At 45.7% G+C, this 24187-nt stretch overlaps 1 protein-coding gene across 4 annotated transcripts in view; it reads right to left on the bottom strand.

The window, feature by feature from the left end:
- Positions 1-22027, bottom strand: part of ATAD2B (ATPase family AAA domain containing 2B) — a 3113054-nt gene extending 3091027 nt beyond the window's left edge. For 2 of the 4 annotated variants that reach the window (XM_069605879.1, XM_069605877.1), the window contains exon 1: positions 21720-22027. In XM_069605879.1, coding sequence (XP_069461980.1) covers positions 21720-21842 — 123 coding nt within the window. In that variant the 5' untranslated portion in view covers positions 21843-22027. The remainder of the gene's footprint in view (positions 1-21719) is intronic. The other 2 variants (XM_069605876.1, XM_069605878.1) reach the window with 1 other exon arrangement.
- Between the last annotated feature and the right edge of the window lie 2160 nt (positions 22028-24187).

The following is a 24187-nucleotide window of genomic DNA, read 5'->3' as shown; positions in this document are numbered from 1 at the left end:
CCATAAAGTCCTATCGGACTCTATGGGAATAGGGACCATAGAAGCACCGGCACCGTTAACAACGGTGCCAGTGCTTCTGTGAAAACTATGCGGGTGGGTGCCGTTCTGCCCGGCAGGTCTGACCTGCCGGGCAGGACGGCAACCGCCCTCAGAGCTGTAATATGCCGGCACGGAAACAACAGTGCCGGTGAGCTTACCAGCACCGTTGTTTACAGTCCGGCATAGTTGTAATGAGGCCCAATTTCTTTTTTAAGTGTTAGGGCTCCCCTCAACCCCATGATGTGTGCGTGTGTGAGTGTAGGTTGAAAGGGTTCACACTTAAATGTATAGGTGGCTGCCTGTGTGAGCGTATGGTGAAAGGGTGCACACTTTAATATACGGGTGGCTGCCTGGGTGTGCGTGTATGGTGAAAGGGTGCACACTTAAATGTATGGGTGGGTGCCTGGGTGTGTGTGCCTGTATGGTGAAAGGATGCACACATAATTTTATGGGCGGCTGCCTGGGTGTGCCTGTATGGTGAAAGGGTGCACACTTAAATGTATGGATGGCTGGGTGTGCGTGTGTGTATATGGTGAATGGTGTGTGCGCTTGCGTTCAGGGGCGCAACAAAACCTACATTTCAGGGGCTAACCCTTCAAATGGTGGGAGGGGTGCCAACTTCATGGGCGGTGGGGGAGGGGCAAACTTATTTGTTTGGGTCATCTAATTTCTTTATGCATTTTTATGAGAATATTCTAGTGCAGCTTCAATGTTACAAGCAGTTAACTCTCTCCATAAGGTTTAAAGCACACACTTAAGGACTGCTGTGAGAATGAGTGGTCTCCTGTTCCCTCTCTACCCTTCCAATCACTCCCCTGGCATGCAAGTATTAAACCCACATCACAATTTCAATTGCCTACAAAATTTGCCATTTGAATGCCGGTACTAACAGTGAATTGCTTTATGTTAGTAATTGGTGGGTTCTTGTTAACAGAGAAACCCAGGTGCCGTTTAACATCTGTGTCCTTTTCTGTCTGGCAACTGCTCTGAAGGTCAGCCAGGTCTGGTCAACATAGCCCAACATTTCAGGGGGAGAGTGTTGAATCCCAGTCAACTCAATGGTGTTGCACCAATACTTGTGTTTAATGCCTGGATTACGTATTGGTAATCTTCATTACTCCTAGCCCTATTCTTTCTCGTCCCAGTGTGTATGAGACAGTACTTGTGTATAAGGCACTCTGCCTCATACACAAGTACTGGGATGAGGTAGAGGTACATGGAAGTAATGCTTGATTTAGCTACCTGTAATCTTCAATTCCCCTAGTCCCACTCTTCCTCATCCCAGTACTTACCTATGAGGCAAGGAGCCTCAACCGTAAGCTCTGGGGCAAGGAAGAGGGACGTGGAGGTAATTCTGGATTTTGGAGGTTGGGGTGGGAGGGAGAGGGGATGTGTGGGGGGTGGGGGGCAGGATTATACAACAAATTATAATGGCTGGCCATGTCCAGGCTAAGCAGGCATGATATGTGGTATTAGTGGCTAGAGAGGCATTTTGGTGCAGCCAGTCTAGTCATTCCTAAGTTTGGTGTGACTTTTTTTTTTAATGGGGCATTTATGATAAAGCAGTCCTGCTAAGTGAATTACCTGGATAGACTGCCATTTGGGTGCTGCCAGTCAGTCGTTTCTTACTGCAGCATTGTATATTTTTCTGGGCATCTGTGATCAAATGATATGATACAAGTCATTTATAACGCACCTGCACACAAGTGTTTCTAGGTGCGACAAGACAAGGGATGGAAGATAGAAGGAGGACAAGACAAACGATCTTACTAGGCCTTGTGTCATTCAGATCGTGCAAGTGCAATAATGAGAAGGGATGGGGGAAGTGCAAGGGAGAGGGGAGGGGAAAAACAGGGCAGCAATGCTCTGAGTAAGTGCTGTCAGGGCAGCACAGCTCTGGGTAGTGCAAGGAGAACAAGGGACTGTAGGGTTACAGGTACAGCCCCCAAGTGCATGGTAGGACCAGAGGCAGTGCAAGGGTGACTGATCAAGAAAGAGTCTCAACTCAGTGAGACTCTGAGGGTAGCCAAGCAACCAGTCGGTACAACAGACAGGTAGGTCAGGTAGGCCAGCAGGGGTGGGAGAGGGAGAAAGCAGAGGAGAAGAGGAAAGTTTTGAGCTGCTTCCAGAACTTCAGGTGGTATGCTAAAGCTTGAGAGGGGCAGGGAGGCTATTACAGAGGGAGGCACCTGTAGAGGAGAGAGATCTACCCCTCACTCTCTTCCTGGAGAAGCGTCTACCCCTTAGAGTGTTGTAGGTAGCTGAGCGAAGGAAGATATTTTGGAAGAGAGCGTTGGATGTAGTGCGGGCCCCGGGCCCAGGAAGCCTTGTGGACAATGCAAAGGGTCTTGAACTTGATACTTGCAGCAACTGGGAGCCAGTGAAGAGATTTCAGGGCTGGAGAGATATGATCCCTGTGCTTGAGGCCAAGGATAAGACTTGCAGTCCTTTTCTGGATTAGTTGCAGGGGCTGGATAGTAGAGAAAGGCAGATTGAGAAAGAGGCTGTTGCAGTAGTCCAGCCTAGAGAGAACCAGGGCTCTGCAGACAGTGAGCTTCTGGGGGAAGTGAGAAAGGGAAGAGTCCCTTTGAGGAGGAGCAGCTGGTAGTGGGACTTCTTGGCAACGTCTGAGATGTGAGGAGAGAAAGAGAGTGGAGTCAAAGATGACACCAGTGTTGTTTGCCTCACAGGAAGGTGAAGGAAGAGGGCCCAAGGCGGGCGGCCAGAGTGAGAGAGGGAAAGCAGGGGCAGGAGTCCAAATGAGAAGGATCTCCATCTTACTGACATTAAGGCAGAGATAGTTGGAGGCACACCAATCCTGAATCGCGGATAGACAGTCGGGAATGAGCGAGGGATGAGGAGTCTGAGGGGAGCCTGAAGGAAAGCGGAGTGTCATCCGCATAACACTGAAAGTTAGAGGAGAATGTAGAGATCAGGTGGGTCAAAGGGGCCACTTAGGAGGTTGAAAAACCAGAGTGAGAGGATGGAGCGCGAAGAAAGGGACCAAGTTGGACCTGGGAGGGGCAGTCCAAGAGGAAGGAGGTCAGCCACTCAAGGGCCTGATCCGTGATGCCCAGGTTCTCATGGAGTCGATTGATCAGGATGGCATGGTTGACCGTGTCGAAAGCACAGGAAAGATCAAGGAGGATGAGGACAGAAGGAATGCTGGAATCAAGGTTAGAGAGCAGAACTTCACAGGTGTTCAGGACAGCAGTTTCTGTGTCTCTGGCACTGAAGCCAGACTGATGGTCATGGAGACAACCAACAGATTCCGTGTGGAGAGTAAGCTGGGAGATGGCCAGCTTTTTCAACAGTTTGCCCAGGAAAGGGGTGATGGAGATTGGGCGATAGTTTGCCGGACAGGCAGGATCGGCAGAAAGCTTCTTGAAGAGTGGGTGCACAAGGGAGTGCTTAACGGGAGAGGGGAAAGAGTGATTACAGAAATCGGTCAAGGCTGGAGCGAGGGTGTCAATATGGTTCTTGATGGTTCTGGTGGAGCAGGAGAGCACCTGTTTGGATGACACTTTCATAGATCGGACTTGTCTAGAAACCTCGTCAGGTGTTGTCAGAGAGAAAGAGGAGAAAGGAGGAAGAGATGGCCAAAGGGCAGCCGAGAGAGGAAGAGGAAGAGGAGATGGAGGACAGGATGTCCTGAGTTTTAGCGTAGAAGTGAGATGACAAAGCCATAAAGAGGGCCTGGGAGGGAACAGGAGATGTAAAGACCTCAACAGGATTGACCAGTTCTTTTCAGATTTTAAAGAGTGTGGCCGTGTTGTTAGAGGCCACAGAGACACAGGCTTGAATGTGTGTTCTAATCTTGATGAGTGTTATTGCTTCAACTGCCATTTTGGTGCAACCAGTCTAGATATGTCTAAATGTGGCCTGGCAAGATTTACTATATTGTTATTACAGGTCGACACTGGTCTACCTTGTGCAGCCAGTTGGACATGTTTTCATTGTGGCATGGCATTTTTAATAGCAAAGCTTTAATGTTCCTATGCTCTGTTGGTGACTTGCATCTATTGGATTCGTGTTACCCTACAAAACAATTGCAAACACTCTGGCTTTTTAGTCAATTTTTCTCATACAGTGTGCTGTAGGTTATATTAAAACACATATGTATATCTTTCTCCTAGTGCAGTGTGCGGCATATCCGATCAGTAGCACGTTTGTGCATATTGCGCAAGTGTGATAATCTAGGCTGGCCCAGAGTGTGGCGCGACCCTTGATTTGTTGCTGAGTTGGGGGCCCCCCCCTCAGCATGGCTCGCAGGGGGGCCCCCACATCTTGCGTTACGCCACTGATCCGAGACAGGACCTGGCTAGGAAACCTCTTCCAGAGCTACGAGGGACCATGGTGCAAAACTGCTGTAAGCCAAGCCATTCCCGAAAGGCGCCGACTGGAGAAGGGATCCAACGAGAAGCTTGAAGAGAAGCAACGGGACATGGAGGCCTTTGAAGTCCATTGCCGTCGACCAGGGTTTGGAGGATTCCGGTAACCGCTGGAAGCAAGTCAAATCGTGTCGCTTTCTCGCCATCACCGTCGACTACTTTGTCCCGCCGGAGAAAGTCAAGGTTGCCGGCTACCGAGTAAAGTGCGCCGGGGGGGTTTCCCACCACCAGAAGCCGACAAAGATGTCCCAAGGACACTGATGGAGTGAAGTAAGATTTATGAACTGGTCTTGTTAATCCGGGCTTGTTAATCCTTTCATTATTACAGGTTGCCCAGGTGGGGGATCCTCACTCAGAATTAGGTCTTAGTAGCTAAAGAAAGCGTTCTGCCATTGTTTAACTTAACCTGCCTTCCTTCCTTCCTATGATCAATGTTGATACACCCTTCTGTATGATTTGTATGCTACTTAATAACTATCAGCAGTTGATGCATTTTAAAGGAATCAAAAGCCAAAAGCCAAGTGTGGCACCACAAAGAAACAGTATATATTTGCCATGTAAGAATTACCAGAGTACAAAGTGTGTTATTGATGTATGTATATACCTTGAACCTTATTTGTATATAAAGAACTGTGTTAGCACATAAGTGTGTGGACATTCCTTTGTGGGGACTTGGGGACTCGCTATACTTAAGAACCAGCCCACATCACCTCCTCAGAGCTTAAGCCTTGGTTGCTCATCCATTGCTACCACAATAGAGAAACTTGGCTGGGGTGCTCTGTGCTTCTACTCTGCCATATAGAGGACAGGAATACAGATACCCCCTCCAGTCTTTACACAGGCACAGATAATGTGAGTGCTCCCAACAAGAAGCATAACAATGGGGGTAAGGAGGGAGAGAAGAGCATGGAATTAGATCTTCCCCCTTCTATGGAGTAAGATTGGGAGGCGTCTACCCCTTGTTGTCACCAGCCTGGTCTGTAAACATCACTGCAGAGGCCGCGGTTTGTGCCATACATAGGAGCTCTGCTATTGTGTAATCTTTTCTGAATGGGGCCTAGAACATAACAAAAACACATTTTATTTAAGGCAATTAACTATTGGTCAGAAAAAACGATTTTAAAATGTAAAGTCTACCTTTACTGGTGTATAAATACCCTTGACAAGGAGGACAATGTTTTTTAAACTGAAAAATCCTTTCACTCCCAGGCTTGGAAGGCCTTCCCCTCTGACATTGTGGCAGGAGCTTGTAACTGCGGGCCCGAACATGACCTGGGCCCAGTAGAGATCCCTCGATTTGGTGCAGCCCGGTGTGGGGGAGATCGAGGAGAGGGCTGGATCCTCCTGGAAGGACTGTGAGGTGGCGGACACCACCCGAGACCTGTTGTTCTGGGCACCGAAATAACAGTGACAGATTGGTGGACCCCAGCTTGGATCCAGAAAAGGCCATGCCCAGCAAGGGCCCATCGGAGGCAAGGTGTAGCCTGCTGGGGCGTGTGGGGCTAGAAAGGACTGCGCTGAGTGGGCCCACCACCAAGGGGAGCAGGAAACGGACACGCAGCCCAGACATTGGAGTGAAGGTGAAACAGGGACGTAGTGCTGTGCTCCTCCAAGGAATCACCCGCGTTGGTACACTGCTGGGCCTCTAACATCGACCTTGGGAACAGTAGGACGATTGCCCCCAGACCAACCCGCCAAACTAACTCTGATGGGGAGACACATGCTTCGCAATACCTTGGCACTGAACAAAATTGATAGGTACATGATGTCCGCACCGGTGAAAGTCCCCAACCCCATAGACCATGCTGGGAAAGACGCCTAAACCCGCCAAGCAGGTCAAAGCCCATCACTCACAGACATTATGGCGGCCATCAGCGAATCTAGGACGTCATTGTAGACAGAAATCGAAGGACTCACCTCTGAAGTTTCCTGCCTACATCAGGACCTGAGGAGCCTGACATCCCGAGTGGGAGGCATGGTTAAGTAACTGGAAGACCGCCTGACACATGTGGAGAAGAAACTCGCCACCCTAGAGACCAGGGCAGAAGATAGCGAAGGCAGATCCAGCCGCAATCACCTCTGCATCCTGGGGCTTCCGGAACGAGAAGGACCGTCCATGAGAACTCTTCCTAGAAGGATGGCTCTCGAACCTCATGGCCCCCAAAAAACTAACTTCTCCATCGAGAGAGCACACAGGATCCCATCTGGTAGACCAATACCCGGAGCCACTCCATGCACAGCGATTGCCAGGCTAATGAACTATAGGGACCGGGACACAATCCTCCATATGGCACGTGCAACAGGCCCGATCACACATAATGGGAATCGGATTGGGTTTTTTCCTGACTATACCCGAGAAGTTTAGCAATCCCGTCAGTCCTATGACTATTAAAAGGAAACTCGCATCCCTGAACATTAAATACACACTTTTCTTCCCTGCCACCCTCAAACTGTACCATAACAACACAGTTCATGTGTTCCATAACCCGGCGGGAAGCTTGGAAATGGCTCGAGATGCAGGTTCCATCTTCCCCACGCTCAAGAGACCACACACCGCGGAAGGAAAAGGGCCTAAATACCCCGGTCCAGGGCCAAACTCATATACCAAGCATGGACAGCACAGAGGACAACTCGCCTGGCAATGCAGGAAATACTTGAAGACCAAAGTCGCGCCAAGCGACCTACATTAGTCCGAACTGCCTTTCTGGGGAGTCCCTACTCGCTTCTCAACTCTCCCCTATCTCTACATACTCAGCATTGTTCAAACGGAATCCAAAAGTGGACAGCCCAGGACAGGAATGAGGAGCAGAGGACTAGCCCCTGTGGAGTTCCCCGAATAGGTTCTCGTCAGTTCATGGTTTCATATGTTAGGGCGACAGGTGCTTTTGGTTGGAGGGTTGGGGGGGGGGGCAGTACAGGGTAGGGGGAGTTCATGGGATATGGTTACTAAAACCTACAAAATAGAAAGTGATGAGATCCTCTAATGTTGGCACCAGTTGTGCAGGAAGGGTAGTTTCAGAGCATGGAATATCCAAACTGCTCTCATTTATGTTACACAGTTATACAGCAGCAGTGGGATTGATGTGGAGAATACACTGAGGGGCAAGGCGGGGGGAAACTCTCGAGGTGCGGGGCGGTCCACTTGACATATGATCCTCCCTCAATTCACAAAGCACTGAACACGGTAAAGGGACACAAACAGGTCAACTGTCCATGTTGACCTGGAATGTTAATGGCCTTGGTTCTAGTATCAAACGGAAATTAGCGCTCCAATATCTCAATCGTTACTCCCCAGATGTAGCTTTCCTCACCAAGACCCATTAGGGCGGAACAGAATGCGTTTTTTTTCAAAAGATCCAACTATCCGCACACATACCAGGCCGGGTTCTGAAGGGGCGCCAGGGGTTCAATGATACTCATTCATACGGATCCCCTTCCAGATCAAAAGGGTGCGAACCGACCCCCGCAGTCGATTTGTAGTAGTGATCGGGGACCTGTGGGGCGAACAATGGGGCTTCATTTCAGCTTATGCCCCCCCACACTCACGGGGGAGCTCCTTAATGACCTACGAGCGATACTAAAGGAAGAACGGGCAGGCACATGGGTCCTGGGCGGGGATTTTAACGAGGTGATGGGAGGGCGCTAAAGACAGATTACACAAGAGTACGACTGGGTTATACACCTTTGCCGAAACAATGGGGCTGTCGGATGCCTGAAGGGCCCTGCACGCCGCCGACACGGGGTTCTCGTTTTACTCCAATGCGCACAGGACATTCTCCAGGATCGACTATAGCTTAATCCCTCGGAACATGTCCCACGGACTCATATCCGCAGTCCTCCTAGCAAGAGAAATCTCAGATCACCACCCCCCCCCCCCCCACCTGTTAATAAGCTTAAAAGGCACCCATCATAAACCGTACGCCATCTGGCACTTAAACACTTATTACCTGGGGTTCCCCGAAATAGTCGAAGGTCTCACGAATAACACCAGCGAATACTTTGAGTTAAAAGAGGACTCTGTGTACTGCCAGATCACGATGTGGGAGGCATATAAAACAGTCCTTCGTGGGGAAGCCATCTCCTTGGTGACGGCTCACTGGACGAGTCACACCCCGGAGATCGCAGAAGCCGAAAAACAGGTGTCCGAATGGGAGACAAAGTTCCTGGAACAGGACACCGAGACTTCGCAAGAGGCCTTGAGGACTGCACAGGAGACCCTAAGAAATATAGCCCTAGATAACGCTCGGACCGCCCATTGGTCGATCTGGAGTCAGATTTACGAGCGAGGGGATAAGGTTGGGAAGACCTTGGCCTGGTTGGAGAGACGTGAACAGAGCAAGGGTCAGGTGCAAGCTATTCAGGTACCGGACGGGGAATCATTGACGGCAGACTCCAACATTGCAGAGGCCTACGCTGATTATTATGAGCGTCTCTACTCCCCTCCTATAGAAAACCCCATGTCTGAACATTCGAAATTTCTCAGCTCGATCGAACTCCCGCAGCTCTCCATGCAGCAGAGGGAAAAACTTGAACCCGAGATCACAGAAAACAAAATGCAAACTGCTTTGGCACAGCTTCAAACCGGAAAGACCCCCGAGCCCAATAGCTTCCCAGTGGAAACCTGGAAGCGTCTTGGCGGCACACTAAACACACACAAGCAAAGAAATGGGCACTCTTCCCCCGGACCTCGGGAAAACATGTATTGTAGCGATTCCAAAACCAGGAAAGCCCCCGGATCATTGTGCCTCCTATAGGCCTATCTCATTGATAAACAGAGAAACAAAAATCCTCGCCTGAGTCCTAGCCAACAGACTTAAGAGTGACCGAATCCCTCATCCACCCAGACCAGTGTGGATTCAAGCCTAACAAATGCACCCGCATGAACCTATGCAGAATCCAACTCGCCTTAGACCAAGCTTCGGAGATATCGGACCCGCTAGCTTTATTGACGGTCGACTTCGAAAAAGCTTTCAATTCCGTTGGGTGGGAGGCTCTGTGGAACATCATGAGACGAATGAACTTTGGGCAAGGTTTTATCTCCTGGACTAAGCTTCTTTATGAATCCCCTGAAGCGATGGTGAGTGTGAATGGTAGTTGTCTAGGACGTTCCCGCTGGGTTGCAGGACCAGACAGGGCTGTCCTTTCTCTTCCCTATTATTTCTTCTTGCAATAGAGCCACTGGCGATCAAACCCAGAACAGATAAAAGCTGGTCCGGATTCGCCTGGCCAGGGGGTGGAGAAGAGCGACTCTCACTATATGCAGACGATCTCCTCATTTACCTCAGCAATCCTGTGGTCTCGTGCCAAATCGTGTCTCAAACCCTCACCGAATACCAACAGTTTAGTGGCCTCAGTGTAAATAACCAGAAAACTGTACTTCCCCCAATTCAAGGGGGCGCTGACGCAATACCCGAGCCCTGTCCGTACATTGTCTCCATCCTGGGATTCACATACCTAGGCATACGAATTAGTGCAACTCTGGAGAAGTTCCTTCAACTAAACCTACAGCCTGTGCTGGATAGATTCGCCAAGAACGTCTCCCATTGGCAGTCCCTCCCATTGTCATTAATGGGCAGGGCTGCACTGTACAGGATGACGCTCCCAAGACTCCTATATGTCTTACAAAACGCTCCACTTTGCATTCCACTGGAACCTTTGCAATAATTGACAAACATATACGGACACTGCTATTGGGAGGGAAACAACCCAGAATCGCACTTACAAACCAGCATCGTTCCATATTGGATAGGGGCATAGGATTACCATGCATTCGCACATATTACCTAGCAGCACAAACAGGAATTGTAAATGACTGGCTACACAGCAACGCCACACTCCCCCATATCCGTATGGATTTATCCACCATGCACCCGGTATCACCCCTTCAGGCACTATACGCTACTCAAAAGAGGGTGGCTGGCATCCCACGCATGTCACTTCATATCCGCTGCACTTGGAAAGATGCACACAAGCATATTGGCTGGGGTTCAAAGCCAACACTTGCCCAGCTGCTATGGCACAAAGCACACCTCCCCGAAATTCAGAAAATGGGAGGTTTTGGGAATTGGGACAGACGGGGGATACACACATTGGCACATGTAATTCAGGAGGGACGCATACTGAAGTTCGACACCCTGAAAGAAAACTTTAGCCGTAAACATATAGACTGCTTCAGGCACGCTCAACTCACTCACGCCATGAACGCACAGTTCCCGAACCTGGCTGAAGCCCCCCCCCCCATTTCCCCCACTAGAAAATAACAACCTCCCTGACCGTATCCCCTCCAAAGTTACCTCCACGCTATACCAGACCTATACCAGACCCTCAACTCTTTTGGCACCAAAGAACTTACTACACTGAAACAAAAATGGGAAAGAGATGTAGATAGGCTGGAACCGGAAGAATGGGTGGAAGCATTGATTTCCCCCCTCACCCCCCCGAGAGATTGGTATCGACGCAAAACTATGTCTGATACAACTTAGAATACTGCACCGGTCCCATCACTCCCGAACAGCGCTAGCCAAGTGGGGTGGGGCAGATGACGAGGTCTGTCTCTGGTGCAAACGTGAAAGAGGAACTTTTTTTTCATACAATCTGGGATTGACCTTCCAAGACACTGGGGTTCCGGATTCCGATGGATCCAAAACTGATATTGTTTGGGGTCTGAGAGGGAGGTGGACTTCACCAACCACGACAAAACTTGTTCATTGCTGTTGCATTGGGAGTTGGGAAACGTTTGATTGCTGCAACTTGGTTCTCGGCGGAAACACTAAGCCTAATCCGTTGGTCTAACGAAGTCACTAGGTGCGCATCCATGGAACGTTGCATCTACAAAGCGAGGGGTTGCCCCCGAAAATTCCAGAAAATATGGGGGAAATGGATGGACAACCAATGAACCTCCCCCCACCGCATCCCCCCCCTCTTTTGCTGCCTGAAGAGACTCAATGTACCTATGTAATGCCTCATTACTGATATGCTGGACGCACCGCTTGACCCTGCTGCCCTTTCACTTTACTTACTCATATGCATGTTATTAATATGTGTAAAATTCAATAAAAAAAATTTTTTAAAAAAATAAAAAGACTAAAAAAAATATAACATACCATCAGCATCAACTATAATTGCACATCCACTATCATTGCCATCCAATAAACATACTCTTGGAACCAAAATAACATCGCACTAACTACACATTTCCCATACAATCACCCAAAAGTCCTTCTGTGGAGAAAAAAATAAACTTGTTAAACATAACCTTTTATATTAACTCACAGTAGTCACACTTAAATCCTTTGCTATGCATTCCTAATAAAAGGCCACGACTTCATACATTCTATTCCATGCACCAAAATCAGTCAGTCAGTCACTAGAATGTAGCATTAACAAAACAGGCCTTACATCACCCTACCCATACAACTTAATACCATAACCAGAAACAACACACTTTATCTTCGTTTGCTGCTCCTCCTGCCAGCTCCCATTTGAAACAAAAGAACCTTTGGGGAACGCGGCCCCTCTTCCCACTGCTCGCTTTACCATGACAACCTTCATTTCTACCCAGACCTCACCTAAGAAAGGTTGCATAATCATCTTCTTGAGCAAAGTACCGTTAGCGCACTTGACCACTGCTTCCTTTTTACACTCGGCGATAAAATCTGCAGGGCACCCAAATCTCTGGCGCTCCTCTTCTCGCTGCGCCATCCCTGCTTCCAACACTACAGCTGCCTGAGAAAAACTATTCGGAGGCACAGCTTCTCCACCAACCGTCCCTCGCAGCTGCTTGAAGAAAGAACCTTGCTATTATGACGTTACGTATTAACGTCAGCAAACGTTCTACGGTCCCTTTCTTTCTCCAACCCAAGTTCCTGCAGCGAACGTCAGAACGGTGACCTGACGTACACTCTACAGGATCGCCGACTCCTCAGCTCTCCTAAGCGACATCACCACTTCTATTGGGACGCCGAAGAGCTCTGACATCCATGGGCCAACAGTCCCGTTGTAAGCAGAACCGTCACAGCTTTGAAATTGCCATAGAGTATGCCCGTTTCTCCTCCCCAGCACCGCTGCGTACCTTCTCAGAGTCCTTTATCGCTCCATGAGATTTCAACAAAGGACCCTCAGCCCCCAACTGTATACGCTGCCACCAACACAGACCTCATTAGACGACATGCCACTCCTTTGCAGCAACCCGCTACTTTCAGCACAACGAGGCCCTCACCGGAGCATCGGTCGCTATCTGAACTGCTCCCAAACGCTGACTGGCACCTGTCTCACCAGACCAGAACATCTGCCTCATCGACACAGGTAAGGACTGTATCCTTCACCAGTGCTTCTTAGCATTTAGAGCTCCCAAGCCCCTCTAAGCACTATGTTGAGCTCCAAGCTCCAACAAAGTTCTGCAATGCCGTTCTACCAGAATCACTGTAGTCTCCTACTACACTTTAACTCTCTTTAGCACCCACAGCCAAACAGACCCTTGGTCCCTCCAGTGCACAGCTCCAAACGCTTTGTTAATAGGTCCCTCCACTGCACAGCAAATGGACTCCAAGTCCCTCCTGGTGCTGCACCTGGGCTCCAAGACCCACCAGTACACAGCAATGGGCTCAATCCCTTTAAGGTGCTGCTATGGGCTCCAAACCCTTCCAAAGATCGCTTAATGGGCTCCAAGCCCCTGTGCTGCACAGCAATGGCTTCCAGGTTTCTCTTAAGCGCAGCTACAGGCTCCAAGCCCCCTCAGCTGCTGCTGCCATGGGCTCCAAGCCCCTTCATGCCGCAGCCTTGGGTTCCAAACCCATTCAATTCAATCAATGGGCCCTTAGCTCCGCCAAAGGGCAATTTCCAGGCACTGAGCACACCGTCCTTTGCTTGCCTCCTGCTGGCAGGCCCGCTGGCCCCAGGCCCTGGAGCTGCTCTCTACTTCTTGTGCCTCTGCAACCAGCTCTGGGCCCTTCTGCGCCTTATAGCAATCAGCGCTGCCCCTACCTGAGAGGATATTCTTCCTTGGTTGGGGGGCGGTGCATGTCCCATCCGCTGTGCTGTCCCCCCAGCACAGCTAGCATCCTCGTCGCCATTGTAAAGCTTGAGTTCTCTAATGACGACTCCGATATCTTGGGATGACCTAGTAACTTCTTTAATTAAGTTCTGGTACATTTTATTAAGTACATCAAGTCAGGTACATTTAGTCTTAGGGCAACATGCACCAGCATCTTCTCTATCAGGGGTCTACATCTCCAACTGACTCTCACAGAACACATTAATACATCAATATTCTCTCAGGCTACATACTCTGTCACTCACTCCAACATTCCAAGCATTCAGCTCAGGATCCAGGGGAAGCTTATTCACTACAGAGAGCATTCCCATTTCATAACAAACAGAGGCAATGGGTACTGAAAAGGGAAGATTAAGCACCCTTTTCCGAATGCGGCCTTCAAACCTTTCCCATGGCAATTCCAATGAAGAAATATCTATTTCCAAACCATACATCATATTAGGTATAACTTTGGATGTATACTAATTGACCTCGGGAAAATTGACCTCAGGTGAAATGATCTAATTTAAAATGTCAATTTGGACATATATGCGGGGGGGGGGGAACCCCCCACCCCGCATCCCCATTATATTATTTATAATCCAAAACCAACCCAAAATATAAAAGGTCAATGATCAATTAGGACGAAAGGTCAATTGTAAAAAAGTAAATTTGGGTAATACCGACTTTTCCAATATAGTATTGCAGTAATGGTTTGATAGAGAACTTAAAGAAAAGAAAATGTTCTTCATTTGATATGATAGTTGGATCAATCTTCCTATTGATTTACTTAATAATTTGCTTATTTGTATACATTGAGAGATGAAAACCCAACTAAAGTGTCTCCTGTACCACTTACATTTCAAAACCATTGATAGTCCATTTGAAATTACCTTTTTTCATTGTATTCCCTCCATACTGAAATATATTACATTTCTTGTGGTTTATTGCCAAATCATTCAGTCTTGCATAATTAAGGAAGGCATATAGTAGTCTTGGAGACCAAATGGAGTTGCAGCGAGAAGGACACCATCATCAGCATATGTCAGCCAATTTACACATAATCCTCCAATTTTTTAATTAATAAACCCCACAACTTGCAAAGTTTCCTTCAGGTCAGCCAAATATAGAAGAGGCAGGGCACTAGGATGCAACCTTGCATCAAACCGTTTGTTATTTTAATCTTTTCCGATACATTATCACAAGAATCCAGACTTATTTTTTATTGAGGTATCAGTGTGGCTAGATTCCAGTATTAACAGAAGTGAGGAAGGGATCCCCCAATTTTTCAATTTTCCCCCCCAAGTAGAGAACGATTGACCATATCACATGCTTTTGAAAAAAGTCAATCATAGCTGCATATAGCAAGGAATGTGACACAGTTTGGCATTTGGACACGTTTCCTTTTAAGAGAGGAATTGCTAGGCCATTTAACATGGTCGACATTCCTTTCCTAAAGCTCGTTTGTAGTTTTGACAAGATTCCTCTATCCAGGGCCCAGGATTCCAGATATTTCAAGACTACAGATGCAAAGATTTTACTATCCAAGTCTAATAATGCTACCTGTCTGTAATTTACTAGGTCTCTGCGATATCCTTTTTTGTAAATAGGAACCATTATAGATTCCTTCCATGGAGCTGGCATTTTACTGTGTTTTTAAATATCCTTTAATAATTAGTAAAATAGGATTGGCCAGACTCCTTTATGCAATTATAGTATAGCATTGGTTAAGCAATTTGGGCCAGAGGAATCTTTTGTAATCAGACACTCTATGTCATCTAACTCAAATTGTAAATCCCAGGCGACTGTCACACCCAACACTATCATTCCCAGCATATGTTATGCTACCATTTATCTTTACTGCTGTTAAATTACTATTAGCAATGTTCCAATACCTACACCAAGTATCTTCGCTAATACAATTACTCTTTCGGAGGAGCGTATTTAACATATATTCGCAATCAGCCATCAAAGATCTATGTGAACAAATCCAATGTCTATAAATTGGGAGTAGAGATTGCTTCTTCTTAATATCCAGCATTACTGGTCTAGTTTAACATCAGTAATCACAATGGTTGGCATAATATTTTCTTTTTTACCCAAACCTCTTTATCATATATATATATGACTGTGTGTTGGCTTATTAAAATTAAGGTATTTGGGCATTTCTTTATCCCACATATCCTTAAATCCCCTGAAGGAGCACGCCATTTTTAGTTCACAGAGTGAAGCTTTAGTAACAAAATCCTCCATGTTCACTACAACAGGGATTCCACCCGTGGCAAATTTCTGAACTCGGTTGCCCGCAGGGTTTATCACCAGATCTTTGAGATTTATCGATATATGCTGTAGCATAGTGAATTCAAACACACAGATCGATATATTATGGTTACTCAAAGAAGAATCCTTAATCTGACATTTACTACAAACTTCCAGCGTAGTTTCTGAAAGAACAACATAGTCATTACTGGAGGATTGGGTCCCTCTTTTCCAAATAGTCAATGTATTGAGATCCCCACTCACACTGTCATTTGCTATGAATAGGTCTCATGGCTTAAACATGAATCTCCATTTAACCCCATCATTATAGGTTTGGGCATTAAGTTTTTTTCCGAATATTCATGCAACACGAATTCAAATCACCTGCCATGATCGCATGTTAATTTCCCCTCCATGAGCCATAAGGCTTATATCTCTGCAATATGATTCAGGAATATGTCTAATTAAGTCACCATTTGGTTCCAGTCCAGATTAATTACCAGAACACCCCAGATTTTATTTTTATTGCAGATAGCTAGGGTTACGGCTAGGATGCCTGGATTATTATTTGATTGACAGCCTTTATTTTTGAGTTGCTTGTGGCAATCAGCAAACCTCCTGATTGCCTGCCACCATCAGATTTATTTACAAGTTGCTGAACAATAGTAAAACCATCCAACCATATTTCAAAAGTGAGCCAGGTTTCCTGAAACAATATTATATCATACACAAAGAATGTATCATGAGCTTCATGTTTCATAAAGCTATTGAACCCTCACATATTCCAATCCAGTAATTTGATTTCACCAATTGTTAGAGCCCCAAATCAGACTCTCCTTTTCCCACCAATTCTTTTTTCAGAAATGTCAACAACCCACTCCAAATTCCCTGGTCATGAATCCTGCCTGAGGGCCCAGCTGGCTCTAGTTGGGGTCCCACCATTAGCTTATCAAAAGCAGTACTATTATTCATTCCTCTTCCATTACATACTCAAGCAGTTTGACCATTATTACCCACTTGTACTACTACTCACTTGATTTAATTTCCTTCCTCTCAAAGTACACCAAACATCCACATTTCAGGATCTAAATTTCTCTCATTAAATATTCTTCTTATAACAAAGAAGGACCTCCAATGGACTTCAACCAAACCATTGTGTGCTTGAAATGGAAAGCTCACAGACTCAATATCCTGAGTAGAGATGTTCTCCAGAGCTGGAATTTGCCTATATATAGTTTTAAGATATTCAAACAATTTAAGATGACATCCATATTTATCTCAGGCAAATTTCAAAATGTAAAATCCTAGGCTCCTCTATGTTGCTCAATTGGGAGGTCCTCCTCCCCATTAGTTTAGAACTAGACTTTTGGCCACTTGAATTATTGCTGGGCAGATTTCCCACACCTAGACCAATACCTCCTTGCCAACCAAACGGCTTGATAAGTCTTTCCTCACCCAACAACTCATCCTCTAGAACTTGGGGTTGTGAATGCCTTACATTAGGATTTGATTGATCAGTTGGAATGAAGGGCCCAAAACCAGCAGGGGGGAGATCTAACCGATTTACCTTACTTGCCATTCGGAAGAGTCAATTTCTGCTCTATTCGATTTTGGGTACTCAAGATGGAGGCCAACGTTCTTTTGCCAATTTTAGTGTACTATCAGGGTGGGATATAGTCACAGGGACTATACCTTTATTCATGTTAGCTAGATGCTTGATTGGCTTATCATCGTCCACTTGTGTATACAGAGCCTTACACATTTCTGCCCTGCCTATCACTGGCTCTATCACTATTTTCTCCAGGCGTGTTTGTGTAGCAATAGTGGCGGGAGTATGAGCCCTACCTATTCCTCCTGCCCTAGTATCAGTGCAATCTGGAGATAACCTTGTCTTTGCCTCAGTGGAACAGTGGACCTCAGAGGCTGGGGATCCATTTCTACAGCCCTAACCGATAGAGCTGTGTCCCCAACTACTCAGTTACATTTATGGGGGTGATGATTGTATACCCACATCTATCCTAGTTAATTGAATACTAAGATTTAGAACATTTTCTGGGCATCTCACCGGAACTTGTGGGCGGAGCTGTGGTTTTCGTTGGAGTACCGAGAACAGTTTTACCTGGATTCATATTTCCACTATCAGTCAACTTCTTCTGAAAAGTATAGATTATGTAAATATGTCCTTTAATTATTTTTTACCTGGTTTCTCCTTACAATTTTGGAATTTTATGAGCATTTTTTCCATTTGGGCCATTTATACTACCATTTTTCTCTTTTAGTGGAAGATTTCTTATGGGGGAATCATTTCCGTCAGGTCTCACTTGCTTGCCATACTTTATTGGGACAATCGGTTTAGAAGCCAAGGCCCAGTTACTCAGCATGTCAATCTTGGCATTTAATTCACACAAGATGAGCATATGGGCCTGGACTTCAGCCCCGATATGGTCATACAGTTCCACAGATGGGCTTAGAATTGAATTTAGTAGATTGTGATATCAGTTTAATAATATAATCTGCTTCTTTAAGTGTGTGGTGAAGTCTTTTGACTGCTGGAATCTGGTCCTTGCGCAATATTACTTGTGGAAAATAACTAGTAACTGCGACAGGGAACCCGGTGAGAGGTCACTCAAAGAGGCCCTACCTTCCAACACCTGTGCATTGTTTGACCTATAAGATTGCCTGTATTGATTACTAACAGCCTGTTTTGATTACTAACATTATTTGATTCCCCATCAGTGCTAATACATCCCATAGTACCCACACCCTCCAAGATACTAATATCAGATTCCCCAGATCTTTCATAACGCATGCAGTGTGAGGTTCCGAGTGTCTAATTTCTGTGCTAGATCCAGCATAGGGGTAGAATTTGTGACCTGCGGCCGGAGTCGCAAATTGCAGAAATGTGTCTTTTCTAGCATTTTTTTTGTATTATGTGTGTCACGCTTTGTGTTGCCTACTAGGGCTGCAGATGTCTCCCTTGTACTGGTCGACACCCGACAGTCAGAATCAGAGACCAACATACTCGGTTCAGTGCAAATGGTACGTACCAAATAGTCTTCTCATCGTACCTAGTAGATTGTACCATCTAGCACCGAATTACCACCTACTGGTATATGATCTCTGTTTGAGGTTTAAAGTTTTTGCCATCTCTCATTTTAGCCCGTTTATTGTGTCCAGTTACAGCTAGATATTTCACTTCCATAACCAGCTGCTTGTTTCTAGTTATAGCCAGTGATATATTTAATGAACACAGTATCCCTCAAAGACATATTTCCCAATCAGTGGGAACCACTACTGGATTCCTTTATAAACGATTCAGTCAGTTTTCCTCACAAAGTACTCAAAGGCAACCAAGCCCACAGTTATTCATTGGATTTCAGCTTTGATTGTACTTTTCTCCAGAGCAGACAAGTGTTCAAATGCGGCGACAGTTCAAATCAATAGTGTCTTCATTACCAAAACCAAAATCTTGCTCCTAATAGAGAGCTCAAAAAGGCACACAGGTCCGCAGTCACTCTCTTGTTAAGAAAGCTTAAAATGTATTCCTCCTTAATGGAACAGCCGGATCACACACTGTCTCCATGCTTTGTTTATAGATAATGTTTATAATCACAACAGACCACAGGTCACAACTTTGCAGCGTGTACTTTTCTCAAAGTAGGAGGTGCTGAAGCTCAAAAGCAACAGTGCGCCCACTCTTACCCAAGTCTTTTGAGTTCTATTTTAACAGAGGAATCTGTCACGCAGAATGGAAAAGGTTGCCTCAACGATGGCACAGATTCCAAGAATGAGGCAAGAACACTCTATGCACAACGATCGGCTAATAGTAGTTGCTGTTAAGGTTGATCTCCAATGTAGCGTGAGAGAGATGAAAGATAGACTCCGTAATTTGCTGTAGCTCCAGAAACAATGTAGCAGGGCTGTAACCAAACACTTTATGCACTCTCTGCTATTTGAGATTAAAACCAATTTCAATCTCACAAAAGCACATTTTTTGTTACTGTATTCTCAATATAACATGCTGCTCTAATTTGGTTTGAACCAACTGTGCAGCTTATCTGTAATTCCTTGCATGACTGGTCTCTTATCGCTCTCTTCTTCAAAAGGCAGGCTCGGTTTTAATAAAGAATCATAAGACCTGGAATAAACTGTATCCCAATGATTAAACAATCTCAGTCTACGGAATCAACATATTATACACACCTTTTGAAGAAATATGTAAAAATACAATGTATGACTGAGAATCCACTTTGTTTAGAACTATAACTGAACTTTTACAGAGTATACATTCTAGCCCCATATGATATTAAGCCACCACCAAAGGGTTTGAGTTAACATTTGTCGATCTTCTTGAACACATAACTCTTAATATAGTCATTGTAGGCCGAGATTTAATTAAGTGTATTACAGAAACTTCTGCCGAGGACTCTTTGCCTCAGGATAGACAGACCCTCCCAACAGGCATAGTTGAGTAATTGGAGATGGGATGAACTCTAAGTCAACAAAAGTAAAGAACTCAGAACTCCATATCATTACAATTGGATCTGTACAGGCAAACTGGGCCGGAGATTTAGTTTTATTCAAATACATGCTAATGAGTTTTGGGTCTTAAGTGGCACTCTAAACCCTGACTACATGCAAAACTATTGGAATGGAAAGTGAAGGGGTACACAGCCTGTGGCTGCGATTTGCCTTTTAACGACCTATTGACCGGCCATTATCAATAGATGCCCACCCACTACATGCTCATCCCCACTCAAAGCACACAGCCCTGCGATCCGTTTGACATCTCCTTACAGGCATAGAGCTAGCTTATTGACATTTTTAAGCAGTCTTCTGAAAGATACTGTCTTAATTACATCACGTTTAACAACAGCAATTATCAAGCAATAGCACCTTCTGCCACTTGATATGTGTGTCCTTGTAATAGTTCCCACCACAGAGTCCCTGTAAAACCTTGGCAACACCACCAGTTTTGGACATTGTTCGAAATTGAGGGGAGAAGATAACTATTTAGCACCTACTATAAGCCTAGAACGGAACAGCCAGCTTAGCGTGACACCAACAGTGGCCAGGAGGTACTTTCAGCTCCCCAGGCCAACTGATGCAGAACAAAACACAACTATGTGAATTTAACTGTGTGTTTGGGACAATCTATAAATAACCAGAAGGACACATCTATACAACACAATCTATAAATAACCATTAGGACACATCTACACACGATTTAAAGCACAGAGAGTCATAAATATGGCCAAAATTATAAGTTTGAATTTTATGTGAAAGTTAGATTTGCTGAACGCTGCTCCTTGTTCACCAATGGTAGCTCCAGGTCACTGCTGGATACCAAGGAGCTGCCTTTAGCTCCTGCTGTTGCCCACTCTTAATTTCGATCCCTGTGTGGCAGTTGCATTGCCATTTTGCTAAGCACTGCAAATAATATGCCCATGTACTAACACCATCTGTTATCTGTTGCATTTTATTGCCAGGTAATACCATTATGGCAGTGCCTGGAAAATGCCGATCCCAATACTACAGAAAATCCAAAAAACGTTGGCTTTGTCAATGCTTGTTTTGAGACGGGGTTTGATTAAGGCTCTTTTGTTGATTTTATTAGCTATGTTATATCGGGTGGGCGCTGTGATTAGATCTCGTGTTTCGGGTTGTTTTGCATAGTTAACGTGTTGTGAGTCGTCTTGCTGGGGCGTGGGCATGGCTCTTGTGTAGGAGGGCGTTTTGGTGCGATATGTTTGGGTGCACAGTTATTCCGCTAAGTAATGAACATCGGGGGGTCGGGTTGCAGGTGAGGGAACCGTCTGATGTGTCTCGGGAAAGGTGCAGTTCCAGACACTACCACAGTTGGCAATGGCTCTCCTCTCTCTGGCTGCACGGGCAGAGCGTATATACATACACAAAGTCAGGTGACAACCCAGAGTTTGTGCTTCTGTCCATGGTGTCCGGACATAATCGCCCCAATCTCCAACTGCATAGTCTCTTACCTGAGTTGTGGCGGCCTCGCTGCGGGCATTCTTGGCAGAGCGGGTCCTGGAGGAGATGAAGTGAACAGGTTCGACGACAGGTGCCGGGGTAGTGCAGCTAGTGCTGCGTCTGGTGTTCACCATGTTGCCGGTGAGGGATGCACAGTCAATGCCGGGACCGCGGCCTCTTACTGTCCGGGCTTCCACAGCGCCATTCCTTCCTTTTAGGTTGCAATAGGGCGGCGCTGCCGCTCGAGGGCGCCACAGGCAGCTCGCCGGGCTGGCAGTTAGAATCTCTCTAGACAGAAGAGTCTTCCGCAAACAACAAAGGTTGATCCGTCAAATCGCATACATAGAGGAACTGGAGCGAGGAACATCGGTTTCATGTTCCGGTATGGTAACAGCGTAGACTCAAGAGATAACTGCTCACGAACAAGCAGCAACTAAACGGCGAAATACACACCTGTACCCCGTACATTTATTACATTAATTTTCACATTGTGCTTTTTTATAATTTTCAGAATATGTTACTTTAATTTTATTTGTACAAAAATGTACTCAGAAAGTTACTTCCAACATAGTACAAATTGTAACATTAACGGTAGATTTAATTATTGTTTAGCGGTGTTTTTAATCCAACTGTATGGCATACAAAACATGTGAACTCGGCTCAAAATGGCGCTCAAAATTATGTCTGAAAGACCTGTCCTGTTCGTCCTTCGTTTGTGTCGCTCGACCTTGTTGTTAGGCAGGCCCATGCTCACGTGAGAGAGTTTATTTTTTTAAGAGGAACAGCTGTGCGAATCAACAGACTGAGGTCAACTCGGGACTGGAGCAGGGATTCACTGTACACGGTGTCCTGCAGGGGAGGCACGCACTGTGATGCATTTTAAGTCCTTAGCAGCGTGTCGCTATTAACGCATCAGGGCTTGAGCATCTCTTTGTCTGAGTAGAACGAGGTTTATTGATATCACTTTCTGCCTGTACGTTACGTGAGATTGTGTGTCATGCGGTTGAAGGTGAACTTCAACATGTTTTGTTTTTTTAAAAGTTGTGAGGAAATGAGGGATATCAACTCGTGCACCTCCGCGTCTTATTACCTCTGTAGGTTTAGGTGGTGTTGCATGCGTATGAAAAAATTGAGTTCCTCCACTGCGTGTAAAGTAAAATGAATTGGGTCTTTCGCACAAGCATATGCGCCACTCAGTATACACGAACGGTTAAAACTTTTTCTAAGTTTTAATGTGTGATCTTTATAACTTGTGAAGATTGAGCCCTTTCTGAGACACGTGTTTCGCATCTCTTGTGCATTTTTCAAATCGGGGCATTATCGTTATTGTTCAAAAATGTCATCTCTGTCTGGTATAAAGATAGAAGCATGAGACCATAACAGAGAATGTTCAGGGGGAATCTAACCCGTGACGAGCTACCTTTATACCAGACAGAGATGACATTTTTGAACAATAATGATAATGCCCTGAGAGTGAGACCTTTTTCCCCCCACCCTCTCATGTATTTTAATGTGATTTCTGAACTTTGTGTTTCTTTTGGTTATGGAGCCTAACAAACTCCATAGGCATCATCTTTTATATTGTGTCACACAGCACCTTCAGTGCAAAGGTACAGGGAAGTCTTTCAGACTTCCCAAGGTTTAAATACCTTCTTGGATTAACTACTGGCGGCGATTACTGTACCAATATTTTAAAAAGGGGTCAGATCAAACCTGAGAAACTATCGGCCGGTGGCATTGTTAGATGTATTGGGAAAGGTCTACGCAACCATTCTACATCAAAAGCTGGTAGAATGGGCAGTAAAAATGGGGCGTATTGACGCCCGACAGAGTGGATTTGTCAAATATGTTGACTGCTCCCTAAATTTATTACTACTCAATCTGGCTAAAATGGAGGCCTTAAAAACAAACACAGTGGTATATTTGGCGTTTATTGATTTTTCCAGTGCCTTTGACACTGTTGATAGAGATCTTTTGTGGTCGAAACTGAGGCGGTGGGGATGCCCTGAAGATCTAGTAGTCGCAATTCAGGAGCTCCACACTTACACATCTATTAAGATCCGCTTGGACCATTCTGGGGCGCTGTCAACGGTAATTAAAACACATAAAGGCATAAAACAAGGTTGCCCGCTTGCTGCAGCTATCTTTAGTTTGTTCATAATCAGACATAGGTTCCTCGATAGAGGCTGTAAAATCATTCCCACCGAAGATAAACAAATCTCATGTCAGCTGGCTCCTTTATGCTGATGACCTTATTGTGATGGATTCAACACCTTTGGTTTGCAAAGAAAACTCAACGCCATTCAGAGCTATGTAAGGGAGAATCGGCTGCTAATTAATTCCAAAAAAAGCAAGATCCTAATCAAGAACTTTAAAGGGTGGGTCTCAAAGAAAGCAAGAAAAATTCAGATGGCTCCTAGGTGGTGAACTGATGAGGATATCGCACAGCTTCAAATATCAAGGCATGGTACTGAGTGCT

The sequence above is a fragment of the Ambystoma mexicanum genome, chromosome 4p, assembly GCF_040938575.1.
Source record: "Ambystoma mexicanum isolate Mex_15411 chromosome 4p, UKY_AmexF1_1, whole genome shotgun sequence".
NCBI classification, from domain to species: Eukaryota; Metazoa; Chordata; class Amphibia; order Caudata; family Ambystomatidae; genus Ambystoma; species Ambystoma mexicanum.
The sequence above is the reverse complement of the archived record's forward strand: the minus strand, read 5'-3'. Positions and strand labels throughout refer to the sequence as shown.